Here is a 22,206-nt window from a genome sequence, read left to right as displayed (position 1 = left end):
CAGAAGGATGGGGATATATTTATTGAAGGAAATAAAAAATGGATAGAGCAGGGGAGACAGAGGAAGCGAGAGACAGAGAGAGGAAGAGAGAGACGAGCTGTCAGGGGTTCTTGAATGGCACAGCAATTTCCACCTGCAAAAACAAGTCCTTTGAATCCCTGCTGCTCCAGCTCAGACAGAGTGAAAAGATCCTCTCTGTGACGGTATCTGACATGCTGTTATTGCCTTTCACTCGCTGCACTTTGAGCACGCTAATGGATGTGCACCAACTTCCATTCATGTACAGTGCAGGAGCACACGTACATGCACACGCTTTGCGGAAGCCCCATTTCCGTGTTTCTGAAGTGGAGGAGGAACCAGAACATTTTTCTGTCATTCAGTGAGATGGGTGTCACTCCAAAACACAGAAAAGGTGACAAGAGGTGGAGTTGTATGAATGCATGCGCACGAACACGCACAAACATCCACTGCATCTGAACTCCAAGTGCTCTCACCTGTTCTTAAAGTGGAAACAAAATAGAAGAAAAAAAATGCTTTGAAGTTAGAGGCAGCGCGAGGAGCTTGTTAAGAGTGATGTCAACAGAAAGTCAAAAGGAAGTCACGGAAGAATCTGGAGTCAACAGTTTTTTAAGTTTTTTACTTTCTCAAAGATGGCAACGCAGCAGGGATAGCTCAGTTACATATTACGCTTCTCGATTAGAAAAACATGAGATAACACGACGTCCGCCAGTGGCTTTACGAATAAATCAGAGGGAAACACGTGTGCACTGCAGTAAAAAGTGGATGAGTAACTGGAATGGACAAACAATAGGTGAAGAGATGTCACAGTGGGGCTGGAGGAGAACAGAGGAAAGACAAGACAGAGGAAGGAGGTGACCAAGTGTACTAATCTTCCTCACCTTGACAAAGTCCTGATGATGGTGGACTTTGTTTTTCTCTGGCACGTGTCGAAAGCTGAGTGAATATGTTACCCAGTCCACCAGTTTGTAAGTCAACCCCTTAAGCCTCACTGGAGAGGAAAGAGGGGAGGAGGAGGAAAAGGAGAGAGGGGATGCCTGAGAAGGAAGGGGGGAAAGAGGCCTCAAAACAAACAAGAGCAAAAAGAACAAAAAGACGCAGCGAGGTACGGCGGAGCTCTGGGGTTTTCCAACATTACTACAACATATTCATCACATTTGTAGTGGTGCAGTCCAGCAGCTGCAGGGATGTGGATGGATACCAAAACGGAGATGGAGGAGGCCAGCAGGAGCCGTGCCAGCTTCAGTCAGCGCGTGTTGAATGGTCTGCTGTTGTGTACTGGGGACATGGACCACTTGGACAAGTCCATGCAGGGTAGGAAAACTTTCACAATCCGCTGTTACATCCCAAAACATTTTCTTACTCCTAATCTGGACCCACGCATTAAATGTAATGTATTGGATGACCTTTATCAGATGTGCTTAGAAAATGCATAATTCATCATCAAGTCTGAGTTTTTTCATAATGTGATTAATTACAAAACTTTTCAAAAAGAAGAAAGTTTGCCAAACACTTGGAATGTGTTAAACTGCCATAATCATAAATAAGTGAGTCTGAAATGCTTACACTGCCTTTAAAATATGTAGATGGAGTCATCACACAACTCCCACGGTGGATGCTGCAGCACTCTTCCTCCAACATAAAACATAACATCATTAAACTCCCATCATGATTCATCCTAGAAAAGCCTGTATTTGCATCAAGAAACCCAACTGAGAAACAAGCTTTGTGCTGCAGTTTGCCTCTTTAGTTCCATTATTACTACATTTGAAAAATTAAAAAAGGCTGAAAACATTGCTGTCCCCAGCAGGTTTGGGTGGAAATGCTGCCAAAATATTGTCAAATGTTGTCTTTCTGTGTCCTCAGACAAGTTGTTTGTGCTGCAGCTGGCGGTGTGGGGACTGAGAGGGGTGACCAGGGTGATTCTAGCCAACAACCCGCTGAGCGGTGCTCTCATCTTGGCTGCGCTGTACTGGGCCTCCCCCTGGCAGGGCCTGCTGGGAACTCTGGGTGTACTGGCCTCTACGCTAACAGCTGTTGTCATAGGGCAAGACAGGTGGACTGATGTGAACGTACAGAGAAACATACACACAAGCAGATAGAAGCTCAGGAAAGTGCACTTTTGTATGTACGTATTTTATGAGCTGGGTACAGAAAATTGTCCCTTTCAAAAAATTGAATCTTCAGTGAAAACTTGCCTGTTGATTGGAGGCCGACCCTGTGACACAAGCCTATAATTTGCTCGACCTTACAACTGAAGTTGATGGAGGGTTCTACTTAAAATTCATGAGAATAACAGCTGCGTGACTGATAGCCCTGCATTCACCCACACCCACTGCCTAGCAGTTCTTATTTTAGATCCTATCCCAATATTTATGCCATGCACAGTATAATATGCTAATATGCAACCTTGTTTTATGGTTCTGAAAATAATTCCATCTGAACTGGGGCTCCGACTGTTTTTAAGTCTGACATGTTGAATACATTTCGTGTCACCTGGAGGCCTCGGCTCATTAAAACACTTGAACAATTATTTGTTGAGAAGCTGAGCTAATGCGTGCTTTCATCATTTTTATGATGTTAGCGTACATCACTGTGTTACAGAAAAGTCCTGGTTTATCTACCAGTTATGACTCTTCCTGTTCTGCATGCATGTGTGTGTGTGTAGTGCTGAGGTGTCAGGAGGTCACCATGGTTTTAACGGCATGTTGGTGTCTCTGCTGATGGGAGTGTTCAGCTCGGCTGGAGACTGGTACTGGTGGCTGCTGCTGCCTGTCTGCTTGGGGTCAGCTACATGGTAAGACACTCGAACACACACACACACACGCTGTTCATTCTGTAACTTGACAGGCATGGCAGGTGCCCAACAACTCCTCCAAACTAAGCAACAAAGTCGTTTATTTTACATTTCCTTCTAAAACAGCAATCTGGTGACAGCAGGACATTGTTTGTCCTCACCCTCCAAACCGCGTAAGACCATTATAAAAATAAGTCCTATTACTGTAGCCCCATTCAAGACTGTCACTCCCACATTGCTCGACAGTCCTGGATACCCCCCACTGAACTGCTCAGGGAGCTGGCTTTGTGCTGTTCTGTATCAGAGGTGAAGAAGTTCACCAAGTTGTATATTTGCTAAAACAATCTTAATCTTTTTCCTTCAGGCCTTATAAAAATTAAAAATGCTGTTCAAAAGTGCATAATAAATCACAAATCTCCAGCCATAATATATGATATCTAATTATCTGAGGGTGTTGGATCGCTTGTCAGATAAAACAAGTAATTTGCATATGTCACATTGAGGTGACATTTTGCATTGTTTTGACACCCTATAGGAAAAACATTGAATCCAGAAACTAATCAATTGATGATATTAACCAGAATTTACCGACCCTTTTTTTTTTTTTGTGCCATAGCAGTTGTGAGTCACTATAGTGACAGTAGAGTCGCTCCTGTGACAATAGACACCTTTGCTCATGTCAATAAACCTGCAAATATTCTTCTTTTTGCACACATTTCCAAGGCTTCCACTTCTCTCACAGTGTACAGTGTGTGAGAAATAGATGCCACAGTGAGGTCATTTTGGAAGAGCTTTAGTATGACTATGAACACTGCAGGTGTCTGTAAAAAGCATGCACATAAACAAGGTCCGTTTCTTTAAAAGTGATCAGCACCTCCACTCTCTCACCCCCATCCCTTTCTCCAGTGTCTTCCTGTACAGTGCTCTCTCCTCAGTGTTGGACCGCTGGGACTTGCCCGTCGCTGTGTTTCCCTTCAACATCACTATTCTCCTCTACCTCCTTTGTACCGGCCCAGACAACCCGTACTTCCCGCACCACACAGCTACACCACCGGGGGCGCTGGATCCCAATGGCACTGAGCTCATCGTGGTAGAGGTACGGCGATCCAATGCTCAATTAAATGTTTGTGAAGAGGTTGAGGTCAGTCATACAGGACCTTGCAGGTTGCTGTTCAGATGCAGACTCTCAGTTCAGGTTTGACTTAACTACAGTACTTGAGTAAATGCGCTTAGTTACAGGCTGCTCTCACCACTAACCTGTGCTTCTGGACTTCTGGACTACTAATTTTAAGCCAAGTAGTTGACCAAATCAAATTGTGAAAAGTCGGGACATCAGCAAGTGATCACAGTACATCCTGAGGAGGACATGAATGTTATGAAAGTTCATGGCAATCCATCTAAATTTAGTAGTCATTATGACACAAAATTCACCAAACGTTGGATTGTTTACCCACTAGTAGGGATTGAGAGCTGGGTTTAGACCATCGGGAAGAAGGTTAGCTCCCTAAGCCAGATTCAGTTGTTTTTTTGTTTTTTTCTCCGCCTGCTGTTTTGAGAAAGATGAGAGCGAGCAGCAAACAGCGCCTCTTTTGGGTTTTTTTTTTTGTAAAAAATAAAGCATTTGACCTTCACATCAACAGAAGGCGGGAAGCTGCTGAGGAAGCTGGACCGCTGTCGAGGAAGATAAATAAAAACAAAAGGAAATTAGCATCATGTTCTGTCTGTTGTCATGTCATGTGACTCTCTGCAGACGCTTTGACAGGTGGTTCTGCCGCTGTCTGTATAAATATAGCAGCAAAATTGAAATAATACATAGTATATTATTTAGTAAGACAGTATGACATATTAACATAACATAGTATTATATAGTGTAGTATGGGATATAATATATATAAGTAGCAATGTGATAATATAGTATAATAACTTTAGTCTGTTTTGCAGATTGAATTGATTTTGAATCAAAAGTGCAACATGTCGTGGAAACAAAATTTAAGGCTGTACAAGGTTGCATAAACTCCTGAAATAATCCTTTTAATCTGCTAAACTGTAAATTAAACTTCCGCCAACTTCCGACGGAGGAGAGAAGAGAGTCATGAAGCTAAACAAATCCAAGTTCTACTGTGAATCACAGCTTGGCAGTGAATGACTATTGACCTTATGCTACATAAAACAGAATTAGGATGAAGCTGTTTATGTGTGCGACTTGAATCATATGTACATTTACATGTTGATATACTGCATCCCATCTATGGTAAATGTAGCTGCACCCAGATCTCACCAGCACCTGAATTTGGGAATTTGTCAGCTGTTGGATTTAACAGCTAAAAAATGTTTATAACATAATGTTTTAACTGTAGTAAATTATTCAGTGATTAATAATTGTTATAACAAGTGTTTCTATCATCTATTATTCTCTTTTATTTTTGTGGCATATTTCCCTGCTCTGATGGGAAGGAAAGAACACTTTGAGGCTAAATTTTGTCTTCATTAGCATTCCACCTGCCGGAGTAACATTTGCTGTGATATTTGAACAGAGACAGCCCATCAAGTCACATGATCGCAAAAACAGGTGCAGGTCGTTAGCCGTCTCTGAGGGAACTATTAGAAGTGACAGGATATGTAATGAAGATGAGATTGTGAAAAGACAGAAACCCAGCTGAAGCAGTTGTCCTCTGTGCATCTGCCGTGCTGCAGCCCCGTCTCTAGAGTGCAGAAACTGATAGGAGCACAATATGTATAAGATCAGCCAGCTATGACTCACCAGTTACTTAGCAACAGTCACTGATGGAGCTCCTGTTTAGAAATTATAATCAGCCCAAACTGTTTTAATTAACAGTCCTTGATGATTGAAAGTCATAATGGCTGTTTTAAGATGCAGCACTCAAGATAAAGTGATCATCTTGTTTTGGTTAGTTGGTGGACTTAGATTGTGCATGAACATGGTAGTAAAGGTTTAGATAGTGAAGTCAGTCAGGTTTTCCAGGAAGGATACGTTGAGCGGGATTTTACAACAGCTGTTAGCTTTGTATAGCCAGGAGAAGAAAAGAAGCAACAATAAAACCTTGAGGCCTGTGTTTATATGCCACTGGAACTACTTGATTAGAATACAAGCTGTTGCACAGTGGCCTCCACCTCATAAATAAAGTAGACTTCGCTTCGACCACTGAATTTAAATGCAGTTGCCTTGAGCTGTTTCTTACAAAACTTTGGCAAAAGGATCCAGACTCTTACTTGCACCAGCTTCTGGAGTCTGCTTTGAGCCAGCTGGCATCAGAAGGCTTGAGGAGTGACTGGATTTTAATCTCTGTGCTGTTGTTTGGAAACAAGCAGAACAGATTATGTAATGCGAATCAGACAAGCTCTATCTTCCTCCAAATGTAATGAATGTATATAAAATAACGTGTTAGCATTTGTGTATATGTACTGACTTACAGTTTGACAATTTTTGCTGATTATATGGACAAAACCACACATGCAGATACAATAAGCAAAACGAAATTCCTATAAACATATACAGATATATAAAGAAATACTAAAGGCATTGTCCTGATTGTAATCCCGTCGCTAATCAGCCATGCCAGGACATTTTGTAGAATGGAAATTGTAAACAGTAGCAGGATGCAAATGAAGTGCGTGAGGAAAAAGAAAAAATAAACAGCATCTTAGAAAATCATCTCAGGTGCTCTAAGATGTGTTCCACCTAACCGCCGTGTCCCAAGTTCAGCTCCACCCGGGGACCTTTGCTGCATCAGAGCTGGATGTAAAATTCCGTATAATCATTCACCACATAAATCTGAACAAATCTGAACACTGTAGATGTAAAGTTCTGCTTTACATACTCTTTATATGGTGGGAAAACACATTTTAGCCAGTATGACCTTGCTTCATTCATTCTTCCAGGAAAAGCCCTCTTGAAACATAACACTGAAGACGGAGACAACACCTAGCTCGGCCTGTAAGAGGGCGTCTCGGTGTGAAACTGTCTGACAGAGAACACTGACTGAATTTGTTGGACTTATTTACCACGCGGTGTTTGTGTGTTTTGGAAGCACGGTCGGAGCCAGGAGTGGAGAAGGAGGTAGTACAAGTGTGTTTCTGCACACGATGATCTGTAAACAGACTAAAAGCTAGATTAGCTATGCTGCCTGAACCCTCTCAGCACTGTTAGGTGTCCTGAATATTGAGTGCACATAGTTCTATTAAGAAGCATCACAGCCTGTGGCACAGTATGCCCCTCACACTAAATCATTATTTTTCCTTTGGTTTGATAATTGTGAGATCTGAAACCTCTAAATCCTGCTTGTCTTCTCCCCCGTTTCCATCCATTCTCTACGCTGCAATGCAAATCTCCTTCTTCCTTCCACCACTTTCTACATCTGTCTCCATCCCTTCCTCCAGTTGCCTGTCTTTTTCATCCTCCTTTGCTCTCCATCCTCATAATTCAACAATAAACAACTACGTGACCACATTTTGAAGGACAGCACAGTAAAGTTTTAGATTTTATTCTGTCATGATCCTTGATATGAAACAAGTTCATTCACTCTTTCATCTATCTTCTGTTTTTCCTTCTCCTCCTCTGCTCTTCTCCCTTTACATCCCTTTTTTATTGCCTATTGCTCTCCTCCTCTTTTTTTCCTCTGCCCATCTCCATTTCCTCCTTCCTTCTCTCCTCCCCTCATCTTTCCCCTGGTTCTCTCCAGAGATGGCAGTGACGTCGGTACTATTTATATTTAATGTCTTCAGCTTTCACTCTGCTGTGGATGGCGCTCTAGCTGCGCCACCAAGGGAGCGCATTTCATCTTTCTGCACACACACGCACACACACACACGCGCGCATGCACATCTGCACGTTCGCACATAGATGCACATACCCACTAAGAGTTGTGTGGCAGCCATACTTAAAGACCATTTATGATTTGTAAATATCAGCGACAGGCAGGTGCACCCATCACGTCGCCATGGAAACTCTTCACTTCTCACTGACTGTTGGGAAAGCGGCATGTGTGAGTGTGTGTGTGTGTGTTTAACTGGGCGAAGAAAAGAATGGCTGAATTTGACTGGGAAGAGAGCCACTGAATCTATTCCACACATTCTGCCATTATGTTTTTTTATGACTGTGTTTCTGCACTTGGAATTTTAGAGTGGAACATGAAATGTGTATGATAATTTGCAGTGATTAACATAGTGTACGTCTCCCTCTTGTCCAGGTAATGCGTGGCAGCCTCCTCGGTGTGGGTCAGATCTTTGCCTGTGAAGCCCTGGGGCCCACCCTCCTCATCCTGGGAGCTGTTCTGCTTTACTCCCCCCTGCTGGCCGCCCATGCTCTGCTGGGATCGGCAGTTGGAACGTTGGCTGGTGAGTCTCCATCTGTGTGATTGTGTGTCCATGTGGGCGGAGTGGGACAGTTCGTAAAGTGGGGATATTATTGCAGAAATGCTTCAGTTCTGTCCGCCACATTTCCACAGAGGTTGACACAGATTGCATCACTGACCTCACACCAGGCTGTGGTTGGTGTGCATTTGAACTAATCAGGGCTGAAGTTTCAGACTGACATGTCAGTGTGTCTCCCACACCTTTCAGTGCCAGTATCTCTATGCAATACTCCTTCCTGGATATTATTACTTCCAGGGAAACTCCAAAAATTCACACATAAATGTCAGTTTACTAGTCATGAGGAGTACTACTCAGTCTGTGAAAACAGTTGTGTAACACTGTGGCTCTGGAGGAGTTTTATTGAGAAAATAACCTTTAATGATCGAATGACTGCAGCTTGTGTTCATAACAAAGGGCCTGGGTGTGGAGTTTGAAAGGCCTTACCACGCAGGAAAGATCGAACTAAAAGTATACCGTATTTGGTGCATTGCCTTTATTATGGGCAGCAGAGAAGCGACAGGAAATGGGAGAGAGAAATGCAACAAGGGTCTCCAAACCAGACTGAAACTCTCTCTTTCTCATCCCCTAAGCCTCAGGTTCTGTCTCTTGTGAGATCCCCAGCTATCATGGAAATCCATCCATTATCCGCAGCCACTTATCTTGTGTAGGGTTGCAGGGGTCTAGAGCCTATACCAGCTGATGCTGCTGGCGAGAGGCAGTTTACACCCCGGGCAGGGCGCCAGTCTGTCTGACACATAGAAATAACCATTCACTCTCACATTCACACAATTACCCTAACCTGCATGTCTTTGGACTGTGGAAGAAAAAAAACAGGAAGAAACCCATGCGGGTACGTGGAACTCCAGATATTATTGCAACTTACATACATTACACTAAATGGCTATAGTACCTGAAATACACAGCTACAAGTGTTTGCAGCTTTGACTGATAGTCAGAAAGGTTTTTCCCTACAAGCACCACATACAAACTTACAGTCTGAACGTTAATAGCATGGCTTCACGTTGTTTACTCTTAATTCCACCTTAGTCATGTGTCTAGTATATTTTATAAAAGAATTACTTGCCTTCTTTGCTTACTGACACGATGTTCTGCAGTCATACTTGCATTAGTCAGCGTACCAATAATCTAATGCAGTATCATTAAACTTTGTCTTAGGTAGCAGTATAAACCTTCCATTTATTAAACCATCACTCAGGACCTCAAGTAGATGGCAGGCGTAGCTCCCTGAATGGCAAATGTTGAATTACAGCACATTTTAACGAGGTTAAAATCTGGTGTGTTTTATGAATCCCTCTAGCTGTACGACAGAATGTTAGCAGAGCGTATGAATATGAAACTGTGAGAGAGGCAGCAGCAGCAGCCTGTGGGCAGCTGCTCCAAAAGACACTGAGCAATTAGCCGAGGCACTGATAACTACTGGTTATATACAGACACACAGACCTGTGGCTGTGTGTGCAGTTTATATGTGCCTCACTGCGACTATTCAGGGAGAGAGAGAATGCGAGATTTTGGGGGACTCGGCCCCCTGCTTCTGTCTGCTGCTTTAAGTACAATACAGTATCCTAAAATACTTTGTGTGTGTGTCTGTGTGTGCTTGCGTGCGTGTGTGTTGTGTTTTTGTAGCTATGAGTCACACTGTAAAAAACAGTGCGAGTGAGGTCGTACGTACACACACTTGCACAAACCCGTGGACACGCGCTGACAGTGGCAGACACACACATGTACACACTGCTGCAATAAAAACAACAGTGTGAGAAGAAAGTAATCAAGGAGATGTGACTTTAATGAGATTGTGTCGGCAACAAAGCCTGCTGGAGCAAGGCAGTTAAATGCGTAAGAGCGACGTAGCAATCAGGCTGTCGTTTGTACATTTTGTCTGCTTTCCTTCCTTTTGCATTGCACAATCTGGTTTTTTTTCTGTTTTCTCCAGTGAGTTTCATTTTCTCCAGCTCAGGATTTCAGCCAAACTTGAGTCATTTGTAGCCCTTGTTGATCTTGAAAAAAGTCAGCCATGCTTTTATTTCTTTCATTTGGACGCTTGTAATTCAGAGCTCTGCCAGAAACAATCTTCTATCTTTCCCAGATCCAAAATCGTGCCGTTAGCCTTTTAACTTCTTCCATGGGACAAGGGTGTATTAAATTCCTGTCTGGCTCCTCTTCTCTTGTTGCCTTTGTGTTTAAGTATTGATTTTGTCTGAAGAATAAGGCCTGTGATACTCTATACATTTCTTATTGGCAACAAATATAATAAGAAAACCAAAAACCATTGATGATTTGAACCTACTGTCTATTGTCTGTGCCTCCGAAGCCTGGCATAGCTTATTCTTCTGTACCTTAGTTCCATCATTGTCCAAACACACATCAGTGAGCCTCATTGTTGCACTGGGTGACATGTGCCGTCATTATGATGAACATGGGCATTAGTTTAATCACACACACACAGTCTTGCTGTTAATACTCATTAGAGCACCAGCTGTGTGTTAATCCACGGATGAAAGTGGTTGCCAAAAAAACTATTTAATCCTGTTTTAGTGACATTTGAAATAAACTACAGTGCCCAGCTCTCTTTATTAAATTATTCAGCCTTTTTTTAAATGAGGCTATGTAATTGTGAACATTTCTTCAGGAGGAGTAAATGGGCTTGGAGTCACAGACAGTCGGGAAATGATATCAATCAATAGAGATATTAAGAGACTGACTTTTTATGGGATTTGTGGACAAAAATAAAAAATATGGAATAATACCAGTCTTACCCTTTAAAGAACAGCGCCACACTACATTTTAGATACAGTATGTCAGTCCTCTGTGATACACAGCGCACCTTGAGATCATCTGGCAGGTGTCTGACATCTCATCTCTAGTCCACATCACATTTTAAGTCTCTACTTGAAAAATCTGCAATGTAAATTCATGCTTTTCATCCTCTTCTGCTAATCATATTGCAATTCTTATTAGTGTTACTTTTATGTTGTTAGGCACATTGAAGTTTTGTTTGGAACAATGTAATAAAAAGCTGTATCTTTTACCATGGAGCTTGGCGAGCTAGCTGCTCTGAATAAAAGTAAATGCTCTCACATACACCCACACACAGAAACAACTGAAGCTGCGGCGCCACAGCGAGAGAGTTAAGAGTGTGAATAAGTGCTACAAGGTCAGATTCAAAACGTAATCCTGCCTGACAGAGACCCAGAGGGGAAAAGAAGGATCAGTGTCAGGAGAGAAAGAAGAAAGTGTCAGATGAAGATGGAGAGGATAAAAACGGGGTAGAGAGTTGAGAAGGGGGGAAAGCAGGGGCCATAAATTGAGTGAAAGTGAAAGTAGTGCCAGAGAGAGAAGCGACAAAAGAGAAACATGCTAATAAATACATCAGAGAAGAAAAGGGGACTCCCTGTATGATCAAGAGGTCTGAAAGTGTGCGTGTGTGCGTGTGTGTGTGTGTGTGTTGCACTGACACCATCTTTTCCACACTTCAGACAAGTTGTGCCCTTGGCTCCGCCTTTGTTCTCCTGTCTTACCTCCCTTCCATGAACAGCCGTATTCTTCTTTCTTGTTCTCTCTCTCTGTCTCTTTTAATCCTTTCTTCTCATCAGCTTTCAAAATCCCTCTTATCATTCTTTTCACTTGCATCATTCTCTCCATTGCTGCTGTGCATTCATTATCCTTCAGCGCCCACAAAATCCTCAGTGTAAAGTTACTCTGACTTGCTTTCAGGCAGTTGAAGGTGTGTGTGTGTGTTTGTGTTGTAGTTATCATCACCTTTCTCACTGATAATTAACTGTTCTCTAAACGACACGTCATTAACTAACTTGTTTTGTAGTTTAAGACTGGAACAGCCATAGCGTAGGTGCTAATGTGCTGGAATACAGGCAAGTGTTGAATAAGTTAGTGATCCAGCAAACTTCAAATCTTTTTCTCTTGTAGAAGTCAGCCATCCTGTTTCAAAATGCAAAGATTATATTGACAGCTTAAGTTACTCTGCAAAGTCGATTATTAATACAAAATGTTATCAACTCATAAATGATGATTTATTTTTTTGAATTAAGGTATTTGCCAGCAATACATATGGTAATTAAAATAAGCCCCATCTTGACCAGCTGCAGCACTGTGCTATCACTACTTTTACTTAGTTAAAAGATCTGAGTACTTCCTGCACCACTGACAGAGAGAGACAGTAGCGTGGGTCGGACTCACATGAGTTTTTTTCCTGGGACAGGCAGAATGTGTGGCCATATTTAGAGCTGTCACTCAAACCATTGTGGTGTAAACTATTCCCATTAGGGGTTTCCAGAGGAGGAGATCAGGGGCTGTATGTAGGCCAGAGCATCTACCTCCCGCTGCATTCAGGTTACAGGAGAATAATTGTAGAAATGCTTTAAGGTGGGATCAAACACGGGAGGGAAAAGAATGTGATGCAGTTGGAAAATTCAGCTGGGTTTCACTGCTTAGCTCTGAGTGCTTTAAGTAGTTTTGTATTTTTGATGTGAAACCACACATGTAAGGTATGTGTAGTAGATGCAGCGTCAGACAGGAGAAGCACAGGGCTCTCACCTGAGTATAGAAAGAACGCATTTGTAGGGGATGGCTGTGTTGTTGTCAGTCCACTTTAGTTCAAACTTGAATATCTCAACTACTCTTGGATGGACTGTCAGGACATTTTGCACAGATTTCAGTGGCCCCTGACTTTTCCTCTGGTGCCACCATGAGGCTGACATTTGTGGTTTTGAGTAAGATGTCTCCTCAACATTTGGATGAATTACCATGAAATATGGTACAAACCCTCAGGATGAATTACTTTGGTGATTCCTGGACTCGTCATCCAGCACCAAATTCAAGACAAAATTATCTTAAAAATGTGTTGTCTGACCAAATAGCTTCAAAACTAATGACATTCCCACCAGGCTGGCTGTCCTTTGTGTTAAGCGCTAATTAGGAAATGATAGCATGCTAACATGCAAAGGTAATGACCAAGGTAAAAATTAGCACATGTCATTGCAAGCATGTTAGCATGCCTGACATTAGCATTTAACTCAAAGAACCACTGTGTGTCAGCCTCTGCCTCACAGAGCATAGTCGTGGGCTCTTCGTCTTTTTATAGAAAATAGCATCTTACCGCACACCATTTTCTGTGTAGTGGGTTAAAAGAGGCTTTATACAGCAAGGATTTAACTTCTAAAAAGAGAAAAGATATTCACTGACCTAACGGTAATCCTGGCAGGATAAAGCTCAAACCTAAAATTCTTAGCACACATGATTGGAAGCATTAGAAGCGGTCACATAAAAGAGGATTGCAGAAACATCTGAAACGAGGCTCTCAGTTAAATAGCTGCTGGTGGAAGTCGACCAATCAGACACACAGAGCAGTTTTTTTTCACTGCGTGGACGGCAACAAGCAGTTCCCTCTACAGCTCATGCTGCTGGACGGCGTCAACAAATGAGCCCACATACAGAGCAATCCATTTAGCTGCATCCACAAACAGTCTTCCCCTCGAAGGCATCAAAGGACAGAATGATGGATTCACCCACTAACACCCACTAGCAACGGAAAACAAGTCATTATGCACAGTTCATTTCAGTTGCTCATTCCAACCTATTGTACTATCCTCCATTTAGTCTGCAGATAGTCGCTGTGGTTCGCAGGCAGCAACTGCAAAAGAGGAGACGAGAGAGATATTGGGTTTGATATGATAAAAGCTCTTTGAGTCAGTCTATTAGCATAGAGAGCATCACCCTGGGTGTGACACACATATGCACCCACACACTGGAAACACAGTAAAAATTTTAGGATTCTCTGGGCAACCCCTCCCACATTGCCATTAGTCTTTAATGGCACCGTTATGTGGGGAGGGAACGAGGGGAGCAGAGTGAGAGGCTGCGATGGAGGAAGCAAGGACAGGAGCGAGGGAACGAGAAACAAAGGGGAAATGGTGACAATGGACAGGAAGATGGAGAAGAAGATAATGAAGTGTAGAATGAGGAAGAGACAAGCGCAGAGGGAGCCGGACTGTTTAAAGACAAAGAGGGGTAGCGGTGATGGAGGAAAAACAGGGGGGGGGGCAGAGTGGCAGACACAGAGAGAGGAGGCAGCACTGGGGTGTGGTCAGTCCGCCTCAGGACCAGACCAGCTAAATCGCGGCCCACTATGCCCGGTAATGATGGAATCAATCACAGCACACCCCCACGGTCATTTATCTACAGAAGGACTTCCAAAATTTGCTGCTGCTGCAGATGAATTCTTCGGACACTCCTGCAGTGTTGATACAGGGGATGATGCAGGGTGGAGCAGCTGCAGCAGTGGCTAACCACGTGAATTATAGCTTACATTTATCCTGGTGTCATTTTAGTCATTTATCTTTATTTTAGCATGGACGGTCACGCTTTTTCAGCTTGGCTGCTACAAATTTCAGAGTTTTGAATGGCTTTGAAATGGCTTCTTTTAACCAAAATGTGACAATTACCAGAAATGTGATGCGACAATCCAAGCAGCCTACTGACCAAAGCATTGTCCTTCTCCTCCACCCAGGAGCACATTTAGACAGTGCACGTGTGTGTAAATAATATATACTGCAACAGCAAATACTGGCGGGCACACTCCTGCACAGGCAGACAGTGTTCAGTAATTTTTTATGATACTGCTCTCACTCTGGAAGGTAAAAATACACAATTTCTGCTTCAGGGTTTGTGCTCACACAAATATAGGTAGTGTATATATCAATGAAACAGTCAGTAAGCAGTTTTAAGTTTAAAGCTCATTCCTTTCCACAGCTGAGCAGTGGCAGCTGCTCTGGGTGGGGCTGCAGGACTGATGGCCGGTGCTGACACACACACACACACACACACAGATGCACTGACTTTGTGTGCAGCAAGAAGCAGAGATGCAAGCAGATATGTAAATTGCAGTTAGTTCACCATGTTGATTCCAGCTACACAGCGTTACCAGTTTATTAAGTAACACGACACCTGTACAGCCCTGCAATACACGCCGTCTTTGTGGTTATGTTCAGTTTTTGTTGCCGCTGTTTCTCAAGCTGTAGTCAGTTGCAACTCTGAACCAAGCAAAAGGTTCTGTAACAGTTCGGCTCAGCTGCCGACATCTTTGGACCGTCTTCTCAGCTTCTCTCAAGCCTGCAGGAGATGGAGGCCTGTTCACCTGAGGGTGTTTTACTCTTAACGTCTCTTATTGTAACTTCTGCACAAGGAATGTGACTTTGCGGACTTTATCATCCGAGAAAGAGATCAATTGTAGTTGATTTTAGGGTTTTATACTGTAGCATGTTACTCATTAGTCACGTTTCCATCCAAATTTAAACTGAATTTCCAGGAAATGTTTCCATCCATTACTCTTCTCCAAATATCAGGAGCTAATTGGTGCTAATTCTTTCACAAGAAGAGGGCTTAACAAAATGATGGATGATTTTTAAAGAAAGTGACAGTCTCATCATTGCTCCATAAAGATCGGTTTTCAAATCTCTTCAGATTCTTTGGATGTCATGAAGCCATGTTTAATAAACATCAGGATTTATTCACTAAGTCTGTTTCAAGTGTATATACATTTGGACGACATTTCTTTTTTTTATTATTTATTTAAAATGCACATAACAACTTGGATGGAAACCCACTTATCAAGGAGCATCTCAACAATTCCTGAAAATCTTGTTTTTGCTGACCTCCAGTGGTTAAACCTGGGTGTGTCAGTACGTTGTGGTATCACTGTTGGTTACAGGTGCGACAGCACTTTCCTGTCTGCACTCATCAGTGACGCTGGCTGTTGTCAAAGCTGCAACAAGCTTCAGGGGCACAACAAGAACTTGTTACTAGTTTTAAATATTTCACAGTAATGCAGAGCGTTGTGCTGCGTGCTGGCTCTGAATGAAGCTTGCCGGCCTTTGCAGCTGAACTCAGTGATCCGACTCCCTCTGATGTCACTGTGACTTGATTGTTATTCTCCCTCACGTGTGGGTTGACAGACGCAGTGCAGCTGCTGCTGAAGGCCGGCAGAGAAAAGGTCAGTGCTTCTGGCCTCGCTGAGATATATCTGGGCCAGGGCAGTCTGCACATAGCCCCAGCTTCACAGTGTAGTGTTTGTAGTATGGATGTGAGTCAGAGGTGAGGTGCATCAGTGCCCTGCAGCAGCACCTCAAAGAGACTGGATGATGGAATCAGGACTGAAAACTATCAGAAAAATGTAATACCTAAAAAACATATTGATACTGAAGATGTTATTGGAAGGACGTGTTAAAATGTTACTTACATCTGTGGAAATGTGAAAATGAATATCATTATCATGCAAATGGAAAGAGGAATAGCATGAAGTCTTAGTCCTGTGTGACTGATCTCTACCAGAGTCCTCTTTCTTCATGTCTCCTTTTCTCATTACTCGAACACTCTCATTAGAGTAAAAGACTTTTTAAAAAATCATCTATTTTAGTGTAACTCACTGGAGAGGAGACAGGCAGGGTCTTTGTCACACTTCTCCTGCCCAGCCCTACTCACCATCATCACATGCGTGCTAGGGGAACGCAGGCAGTTCTTTTTCAAAGTGGAAAAAATCATAAATACAAGAGACAAAGCAGGATTTACATCTCAGCTCCTCCTTGGCACATCACATCCTGTAAATACTCCTACACAAGACTCTAAACTAATAGCTTGCTATTGGCAGACCAGTTTTCCATGTTGGACCAGATATTCCGATTCCTTCTGTCTGGATATGGGCAATAGAAAGGAAGAATTAACATATTTCCATATTAGGTTACACGCAAATTTACAATTGAACCAAAGGCAGCCAACAGTATGTGTCCAGCACCACCACATGGATGGTTCTAGTACAGCAGGTGTGTGTGAGAGAAAGAGAGAGAGATTCCATGGCAGTGACCCATGTAAAGACTTAGTTCTCACTGTGTGTGTGTGTGTGTGTGTGTGAGTGAGAGAGAGAGAGAGATTCCCAGGTGTCAACAGCAGTGACCCATGTAAAGACTTAACTTTCAGTGTGTGTGTGTGTGTGTGTGTGTGTGTGTGTGTGTGTGTGTATGTGTGTATGTGTATGTGTATGTGTGTGTGTGTGTGTGTGTGTGTGTGTGTATGTGTATGTGTATGTGTATGTGTATGTGTATGTGTATGTGTGTGTGTGTGTGTGTGTGTGTGTGTGGCAGGTTTATCCACGGCGGTGCATCATGAGTTCCTGTACTCAGGTCTGTCGGGCCTTAATGGCGCTCTGGGCTGCATGGCTGTTGGAGGACTCTTCTTCACCTTCAACTGGAGGACTCACCTCCTTGCCATCGCCAGCGGTGACGCTCACACATACACACACATACGCTATTTTTCAAAGTGCTTAATAACAGTGTTAGTGATCTAAAAAATGATGTAAAGCTTCTCCAGCACAGTACAAAGTATAAACAGATATATTGTCCATTAGCCAAAAAGCATGATTAAAACTAAAATGGGGAACATCAAATATATCATTCTAAACTGAACAGCTCTAAGTCCAGTTTTGGTATTTGAATACTGTGTGGTATTGTTCAGGACCATAATAGACTGGTATTACTGGTATTTTGCAAGAACGTTAAAACAGACAGACTTATGGATAAATCCAAATTTTTTTGCTTGTCATTATGGTTCTCGGCCACTGGAGGGCGACAGAAACAAACCAGCTGCTTCAACGTTCTCTGTCCATTCAGCTGAGACAAATGCAACCTTTCTTACTGGCTCTTGTTCATGGTGGATGTAAAATAGACAATAATAGGATAGGATAGGATAGCTGAAACTGAGCCTCCACTCTTTAGCCTTTCAACAAGTTATTTTGAACTTATTGCATTAAGTTACTTTGTTTAAATACCCTTTAATTTATACACGGGTTTTACGTTCAGACAATAATGGCACTCAATAGACTGAATTTGGTTTTAATGTATTTTAAAAGCAATGAAACTCATACCAAAGCATTGAACTCCATAAGTTTTTATCTTTAGACTCAGTCACTATCATTCTCCATGTCGTTTATGCTGCTGTCTAACTGACCCTTTTCATGAGACCCTTTGTCCTGTGAAACCTTTTCAGAAACACACTGGAACCAATCAGACAATTAAATTCAAAGAACTTTATTAATCCGTTCGGAATTTCATTTGTGCAGAGCATCAGTGCGTGTACAATTCACATACCCAGCAACACATCACAACACAGTATACAACACACACGACGTACCGGCAGTCCAACAGAAAGTCAAGAAGTTAGCAAACAAAGCTCCCCTTCATCGTTGCTACCAGCAGATAGTTGACATGGGACTCCTGTCACCTGCTTGTGTGAAAGGCATCTCGTTGTGAGTTTCAGCCATTTGTGTGAGCTCTTTGAATAATCGAGATGTTACCGCATCATGGCATCTCTCAGTAAATCAAGAACTAATTCCCCTGAATTAATTACATGCTGAATCACACCTTCTTAAATGTGCTCAGAGTAAAAATAACTACTATGTAAATGCAGCACATTAGCTCATCCAGTCCGCTTATTGTACTGCACAGGCACTTGGTTTGCATACATGTTTCTCCTTGATTTTCTCCTGTTGCTTTCACTCTGTATCCTCCTTTGCATCTCTCTTCTTTATAAACCCATTTCCTTCACACCCTTTTGAAATTTATCTGCGCTAAATGGCTGTAATTGCAGAGAAAATGTTAATAATTCTGCAATTTTGTCAGTGCACAGCTTGATTTAGTTGGAAGTATTTCCACTTGGACCATTCATCGACACAGACAAACTGACAAAATCACGCACATCTGAAATTGCAGCCAGAGCACCGTGGACATTAGTGCTGACCAGTCTGAGTAGCTGATCTATAACTCACATTTGATAATTTGGGCACTATTGGAACTTCCAGTGTGCCTCCTATCAGCACCAGCTGCAGCCAAACACTGTTTCAGCAACCTGGAAAAAGATAGAGTGTGTTGAGGATATATTTAGCCTAATCTCTCCACCTCTGCCTGCAGCTTTCCTCTCTGCATATGCTGACATCGCTCTGAGTAATCTGCTGGGAACTGTAAGTGCACACACCTTTGGTCCCGTTCTATACGGCTAGGACAATTTTAGCTTCATTTCTTCTTTCATTTGTAGACTCTGTAGAATGTCGTTGTTGCAGAACAGTGTCAAGCTTCCGACTGGTGGGAGCTACATATGTTAGAGGGTGATGAAAAAGTGGATAAACTGTATAACCTATTGCTGCATTCTTCGGGGTGTTTTTGACATGACATAAAAAGCAGGACTTTCAACCAGTGTTTCAACACTCTGGTGTTGAGTATTTGATTGAGATTGGTCGATCAAACAGCACGTTCACATGTTGATTATATCATATAAATCTCTTGCCCTTTTTACAGGTACAGAGCTGGTTTTCACTCAAAGTGTCTGACTCACTCTCTCTTACTTGTTATTAAAAGCCTTCTCTCTCTTTCTTTCACCAGGTTGGTCTCCCAGCATGCAGTTGGGCAGCCACGCTGACAACCACACTGATGTTGCTGCTGACCGGCTGTTTAGCAGCGTACCGCATCCCTATTGGTCAAGTCATGACCCCTGAACGCAACCTGTACTCCCGCAGCCGATGGGAAGCCGGGAACACCACAGAGAGGCAGAGCACTGATGTGTAGCACTAGGACACACACACACAAAGAAACTACTGTATCATGCATTTTTTATATAAAGAATTTATAAATAGATTATTACATATACATTCCCGTTTCATCCTAGCCTTACAAGTGTACAGTATACTGTGAAGCCCTCACTCCACTTTTTGTCCACAAGGGAGCAGTGTTCTGCAGAAAAATGTTGAAGATGTTTATGAATTATCACAAAGTTGTAACCTTAATTCACTTCTTTCTATTAAATCTGTAAAAAATTTCAACCAAGTTTTATCCATGGTTGGTTTGTCCACCTGTGTTATTCCAGGAAGTGTTTCACTCACCATGACACGTAAAAAAAAACACACACAGACGGCCAGATAAGGGGAAAGATTTTTTTTTTTAATAGGCATGAAATCAACAAGTCGGTTCAATAAAATCATCGTTGTTAAAATGACAGTTTAACTGTTATCGTCAATAAAAACACAGACTGAATTCAACAGTGATTATTTTTTTAACCCCTTCATTACCCTGCATAGACATACTACATAGCACTCCACTGAGACTCATTGTAAAAACAGACTGTACATGTACCTCAAGGCAGGCAGACAGTGAGACAGTGAGTACACACAGACGACAGGAAACAGCTGCTTCAGCCTGGAAGTTAAAGGCAACTGCTTGAATCTCAAATTATTATTATTATTATTACCATTATTATTGTTATTACATATTTTTAATTCTATTGAGTGAAAAGTGAAAGTGTTAGTTGTGGTTCATTATTATCTTTTTTTCACAGTGCTTCATTTTGCCTGTGTAGTTTATTTTTAAGTATATTTCCCGTCAACACCCTATACCCCCAAACACACACTTGTACACATTCACACACAAACCACACATCCCAGTCTAATGTCAAAATATATTAAAGAATAGTAAATATTAAAAGATTATTAAAAAGATTGTTTTCTTTTTTTTTCTTCCAGGTGAGAAGTGACGCGTTCTGCCACAAACAATAACATCTTTTCTAAACATTTTTCTTAACGTCATGCATTTCTACCTCAGTGCTTTTTTTCTTTGTCTACATCGTTTTCACCTCAGGGAGTCATTTCTTTTATCGTGAACTACCTCACAGACGATGGTGATGAGGTTGATAAGAAGAAGAAACATACAAAAGTGCCTCTCAGTCTGATTGATCAAGCATAAAAAAAAGGAAAAAGTAGAAATATAAATACTTGCACAATCAGTACTTGTGTCTATTAAGCTGCATTACAAAATAATGAACATTCGTAGTTCTACATACTTTCAGTTGAAGGTTTGATTGTGAGTGCTGTTGTGCTTCCTTTAGCATGAATGCACGTGTGTGTGTGTCTGCGTTCCTTATGGTTCAGAATAAAGGCAGAATGACAGCTTTCTTAATTGGTATGTTTGCACACACACACTCACACACATACCCCACACACATGACTAACTGGTGATGTTTACAGTATCTGACAATGAAATGACAGAGAGGTATCTATTATGTCCAATTGTCCCAAGTGTAAACTTCAGATAAGTGTGTGTGTGTGTGTGTTTAATGCGTCTTATCTGTCTGCACGATTGTTTTCATGTACAGAAATCTTAATGAATAAATAAATAGTTTTTTTTTTTTCTGATGAATTTTAGTGTGCATGCACTTGCATTTTGTTGTTTTCTCTCAGGACTTTCTAGGTATAATGGCTGCGAAAAGTCCAATTAAAAAAAATCATCGTTAATGTCGCCATGTTAGAGCATTCCACTGTAATGATATATGCATGTTCGTGTCTATGTCAGTATACATGTAATCCTACTTCGTTTTGCTCTTCATGCATTTAAACATTCATCTACTCTAAGCAAGTGTAAACAGTGACGCTGTGCCTGGGTCCAGCCTGCCAGTTAGCAGACGATTCAACCAACAGGACACGAGCTAGAAAACAACAGCCTCAACTTTAAGAGAAGAATTGTCGTTCATGAACGAAGCAGAGGGAGCAGAGCATGAGATCCCCTGTAGCAGCAGGAGGGGAGAGTTTTATGTCATCTTAATTTGGAAAATGCCATTATTTGCTTTTTTGCTGAGAAATTTAACACCACTCTCATTGTCTGTACAGTGAAAATAAAGCCAAAAAGACTGAAAACTGGCGGAACAACAAGCCTGGCTCTGTCCAGCACCTTAAATCTCACATAGTGACACGTATCTCCTTTATTTAACCTGTACAAATAACCAAGTGTGTCCACTAGATGCCTGGTAACCATACACTCCAGGAAGAATCCAGGAAGTTACTGCCCCCTGGCCAAGAAATAGTCCAGCACATAAATACAACATCTGGTTCCTACACTTTGGTCTATGCAGGCTGATTTGCCCCTCTCCAGGTAGGTCAGACGTCAGGTCAGCTAAGA

General features: G+C 42.0%; 1 protein-coding gene across 1 annotated transcript; it reads left to right on the top strand.

Moving 5' to 3' along the window:
* Positions 1-343: 343 nt before the first annotated feature.
* si:dkey-183c6.7 (urea transporter 2) lies at positions 344-19,990 on the top strand. The gene is made up of 9 exons (XM_041965376.1): positions 344-412; positions 1,182-1,332; positions 1,885-2,074; positions 2,687-2,815; positions 3,722-3,911; positions 8,023-8,170; positions 17,356-17,490; positions 19,177-19,226; positions 19,645-19,990. Exons 2-9 carry the CDS (start codon positions 1,206-1,208, stop codon positions 19,825-19,827), a joined length of 1,152 nt encoding a protein of 383 aa, XP_041821310.1. The 5' UTR covers positions 344-412; positions 1,182-1,205; the 3' UTR covers positions 19,828-19,990.
* The last annotated feature ends 2,216 nt before the right edge of the window (positions 19,991-22,206 follow it).

This window comes from Chelmon rostratus, chromosome 23 (genome assembly GCF_017976325.1).
Source record: "Chelmon rostratus isolate fCheRos1 chromosome 23, fCheRos1.pri, whole genome shotgun sequence".
NCBI lineage: Eukaryota > Metazoa > Chordata > Actinopteri > Chaetodontiformes > Chaetodontidae > Chelmon > Chelmon rostratus.
This window is presented reverse-complemented; position numbering and strand designations above follow the sequence as displayed.